This window comes from Etheostoma spectabile, chromosome 15 (genome assembly GCF_008692095.1).
Source record: "Etheostoma spectabile isolate EspeVRDwgs_2016 chromosome 15, UIUC_Espe_1.0, whole genome shotgun sequence".
In the NCBI taxonomy this organism is placed as follows: Eukaryota; Metazoa; Chordata; class Actinopteri; order Perciformes; family Percidae; genus Etheostoma; species Etheostoma spectabile.
Window position 1 is genome coordinate 33,180,820 of NC_045747.1, and position 4,730 is coordinate 33,185,549.

The window sequence follows — 4,730 nt, forward strand, 5'->3', positions numbered from 1 at the left end:
ATACAGATAATGCTGTACTCGCTCATCCTTACATTTTATGCAGGCCTGTATACAGCAGAATTTAACCGAGAGGCTCCAGCCACTGAGATTCATCTAAACCAACCAGATCTTTGCTGATTCAAGGGCAGCAATGCCTCCTCCACTTTCAGATACTTCAGTCTGTACAAAATTATTCAACACTAATATGTATGTACAAGTACAATAAAGCTATAGTGCGTAGTTTCTGTCTCCCCTAGCAGACAATTATCTTCACTCGAGTTTCTGCGCAGGAAAGTCACCGGACAACACAATCTTCTGAACATATCATGTGAGTGAATATTAATTAGCTTTATACATTATTTAAACACATCATATTTATGAGGCTTGTCTGAGGCAGAACTTGTCAAATAACTATGTTTTAAATGTCTATTCACATCAACTACAGTATGTTTTCAAAGCTTATGAAAAATGTGGTCAAGATACCTTTGTTTGGATTTGTTTGGTTTTCACATTACATTTTAGCTAACTCACTAAGGCTCATAAGTATTCCAAAACTCTGGGCAGCTTAACCAAAGATGTAATTAAAATATTATTTCTTTAGAACATGGCTAGCATTTCAACTTTAACAAAAAATACTGACCTACCAAAATATTCCAGTGCTGTGTGATCTGATGCCAAGAGAACTTCATCTGCTGCAAAACTAAACCTGGCAACATTTCTAACCCACTTTTGTAAATGTGCTAGGAAAAAACAAACTCCAATGGGCTAGTCAGGTTTTGGCTGTTCTAGTTTGAAATGCCCATATATTTTTTTTCAAGCATCAAAGTATTAGGTTCCCCGGCTGGTGTTGCTGTCAACAAACATCCGTACACTGCTGTGAGAGCGCTGCCAACTTTGCTGTAGTTGTGACGCCAATCTAGTGACCTGTCTATCCAACTAAAGCACAACAAAAACACACTGTCTAATAGGGCTGATAGAGCTAATGGTCCAGCTGCACTGTTACATTTCATAGATGCACTGCATTAAAAATGTACAGAGGAAATGTTGTGGGCAGGGCCCTTAAAGCTGCGATTCCTCTTCAGCGGCAGCAGAAGCTGAATGTTTGAGGACGGAGTGACACTCAGGGGGCTGTGGGACAAAGAGAAACAGAGAGAGATATACAGTAAGAGAAAACAATCTACAGACATGTTAGCAGTTCTGTGAGGCTGAACTTGTGTTTTGAGCTAAACGCTAACATCAGCATCCTAGCATTGCCACAGTGCTGTGCAGCAGCCGTAGAATGTAAAAATAATGAACGGAGTTCCGGGTCTGAAATTAAAGTCAATGGAAAAGTGCCTTAAACCGGCATTCTATTTCATTCCACTGATTGCAAAAGGATGTCGGTTTCTACAGAAGTCTGTGAGAAAATCACCCTATTTCACACTTGATTTATTAGCTCAAAATTCCATGATCAAAGCCAAAATTTGTAGCAGACTCAGAAGGGACTTTTCATTGTAAAAGGGAATTGCCCCTTAATAGGAATACAGTTTGATTATATCTTTTTTGTTGTTGTCGGTAACCGTTGTCTGAGAATAGTCCTCGCCATTACCTGGGGTTGGGTATCATTTGTGTTAAAGTATACCTTTAAAACAAACACGAAACAAAAAAAGGAACAGCACAAAACGACAGTTTGGGAAAATGTGGGTTGGCCCCACCAAATCTCACTCCAAGGTTCTTAGATATTAGGCTTAAATATCTTCCAGATTGACTGTTGGGAAATAACTTCTACAGAACTTCAGATATTATACCATAATACTCACATTTACTGTCATTAAACATTTGGTCTCCACCTTTACAGATTCCAGTGATCCGTGTCTCTGAAAGTGATGAACATGCATTATTATTATTAGTCTTATAAAGGTTTTTTTACAAAACACAAGTTAAAAGCATTGACAATAAGATATATATATATATAGATGAGTAAGGTGCGGATCAATACAGATGCAAAATGATAAAATGGAAAAATGAACTGCAATTTATGCGTTGCTGACTACGGCGATATTATTGTTTAAAAATAACAAGCAGTTAGGATAAAAAAAAAACAATGAAATAAAAAAGGCCTTGGCCTCCGAATTTGCTTTTGATTTCCCTCGTTTGACTTCACTTCCTTAGTTTATTTATTTGAAGAGATTTGTTTCCAGTTAGGGAGTTGAGTGTATCGTGTATCCCTTACCCTATTGTTGTCCATTTTTACCACCACAATGTTTGCCGTAATTTACCCCCTTTCAGGACGCCATGGTTTCAATTTAATTCACTTCATTACAATGTGAAAATTAGCTTGCAGAAACTTGAAATCCATTTGATCATCACCATGGGATATGTAGCTGTTGAGTGCTAGCAAAAGCAAAGTTTACAAAAAAAACATAACTAAATTGATGAGGTGTTTAGATTACAATATGAAATGTAGACTCCCTTTACTGTCTCTTACTGATTATGGCTGGTAATGTGAGTTTGTGATTATGTTTTTCGCCTGGCCCAGTCTCAAAGGTGTTTAAACAACAGCCCCAGACAGTTCCCTCTCTAGATCAATCTCCCTACAGTTTCAGGATCAAAACATTCAAATGCTGATTCATAAATCATCAGAATAGCATGCATGAAATAGCATAGTTGACCAAAAGTAAGTCTAGTATTTAACAACATTACTTAAGGGCCTAGTAAGAAGCTGTGGAAAAAACAAAGCATGTGCTTCTGGTTAGAAAAGCTAACACACAGCATTTTTTATCATAACTGAAAAATATCTGCAATGCTACCTTAAACTCCTCGTCTCCTGGCAAGTTTTCCTTCGACTCATAGGTTGAATTCTGGAAAAAAGAAATTAAACTTTTTTGTTTAATGCTGCATTATTGTGACAAGCCCTGCAGTGTTAATGTGATTCACCTGTGTGAATGGGAGCCAGAGCCTTCAGCTATCAGGCTCCTCTTCTGTGGAACCAGTTCCCAGTCTGGGTCCGGGGGGCAGACACAATCACCACATGTAAGAATACTCTAAAAACCCTCCTCTTTGATAAAGCTTATAGTTAGGGAGTGAGGAGTTGCAGCGTCCGCCTAGCCCGGCCCACCTACTTTTCTTCATAGTTGTCAGATTCATTCATTTATGGTCCTGCTGCACTACACCCTGCTACGTTCTGCGGTGCCATGCTGCGTCCTGCTGAACCATGCAGTGTCCTGCTATGTCCAGCTATGCCCTGCTGTATCCTGCTGCGTCCTGCTGAACCATGCTTTGTCCTACTGAGTCCAGCTATGCCCTGCTGCGTCCTGATGAACTATGCTGTGTCCTACTACGTCCAGCTATGCCCTGCTGTGCCCTGCTACATACTGTAACGCCCTGCTATTACATGAACTACTACTACTACCATTTTTTAGTCACTGTTCCATTTTCTTTGTTGTGATTGGTCTTTCCACTGTGAATCACATCCCCAACCGGCATTGTTGGACACCGCCTACCAAGAGCCTGGGTCTGACCGAGGTTTCTTCCTAAAAGGGGGGAATCACTAGAATTGTCGGGACTTTATAAATTATAGAATGTGGTCTAGATCTACTCTATCTGTAAAACTGTCTCAAGATAACTGTTATGATTTATTACTATGAATAAAATTTAATTGAACTTAAAAAGGCGTCTCTGCTGACTCTGCAGGGGCTCGTTAGGGTAACCTGGAACACCTGAGTTTTCCCAGTTAGAGGAAAATGCATTTGTCCTACCATGTCAAAATTGAACATTAACAGTTTTGATGTTTTTGTCACATGTTTCTTTTAAAGGTTTTTTGTCTTCTTTTTTTTACAGTTCATAGCATTTTCCGACATTTTCAACACTGTTTTCCAATACCACCACTATTTTTACACTAATTTTGGAATTTACAGTATGATAACCTCTTTTAGCCTATATGAAATGATGTCTAATTTTTGAGTTAAAGAAAAGCAGAAAGTTCAAATTATGTTGACTAATAGTTATGGATGGATAATCAGACTCTCAGGGTTTAGTCCGAATAATCCTATACAATTTGAATAAAACACCCAAAAGTCAATGATAGTAATACCTATGGGCACTTTGGTTGAAAGAAACCCAAATGTTCTGATGTAGAAACTTTGACAATAGGACAACATAAGGGTTAGATGTTTTAGTGTCATTCTGTCTTAATATTCTCTTTTTGTCCACTGGCTAATTCCTTGCTGTTCTTCTTTACTGTGCTGAAAGTATTTTACCCAATCAATTGTCAGTGTATCCTCATTAAAATGAAGTCTGTCTGGCTTTTGTCAGCATTTCACTTTGACCAGTGAGACCTTTAGTTCAGAGCTCATGTTGGCTCCAGAGGAGATTCACACCTTACCTATATTCACAACTCTACAGTTCTGGAATAGCTACCTCATTTGTGGACAGATGTTTTTTTTAACCAGCTTCAAGTAACAATTCTTATTACCTCTTACACATGACTTGGAAATGATTTGCTCTGATGATCCAGGTGTTTGAAGGTAAATGTGGTGCAAAAGTTGAGAGCTTGTAGTATACGATGTGAGAACTTTAAACTTAAAATTTGTACTTTGGGACAACCACTGCTCTTTAACTTTCCCCACACAGACTTTGAACTGATGACCTCCCAGACCGTTTATCCCGGAATGCTGTGTGAACTAGTCAGATCGCAGCTTTGTGGAGGAAGGTCTGGCAATGTGGAGATTAGGGGCACTGCTTTGGAGTGGTTTAGGTCATACTTGTCGAAC

General features: G+C 38.9%; 1 protein-coding gene across 1 annotated transcript in view; it reads right to left on the reverse strand.

The window, feature by feature from the left end:
• Positions 1 to 4,730, reverse strand: part of LOC116702590 (mucin-2) — a gene marked incomplete at its 3' end in the record, with an annotated part of 112,684 nt that continues 107,954 nt past the window's right edge. The window contains 3 exon segments of the mRNA XM_032536899.1: positions 1 to 1,107; positions 1,779 to 1,835; positions 2,769 to 2,819. Of these exon segments, the coding sequence (XP_032392790.1) occupies positions 1,039 to 1,107; positions 1,779 to 1,835; positions 2,769 to 2,819 (177 nt within the window).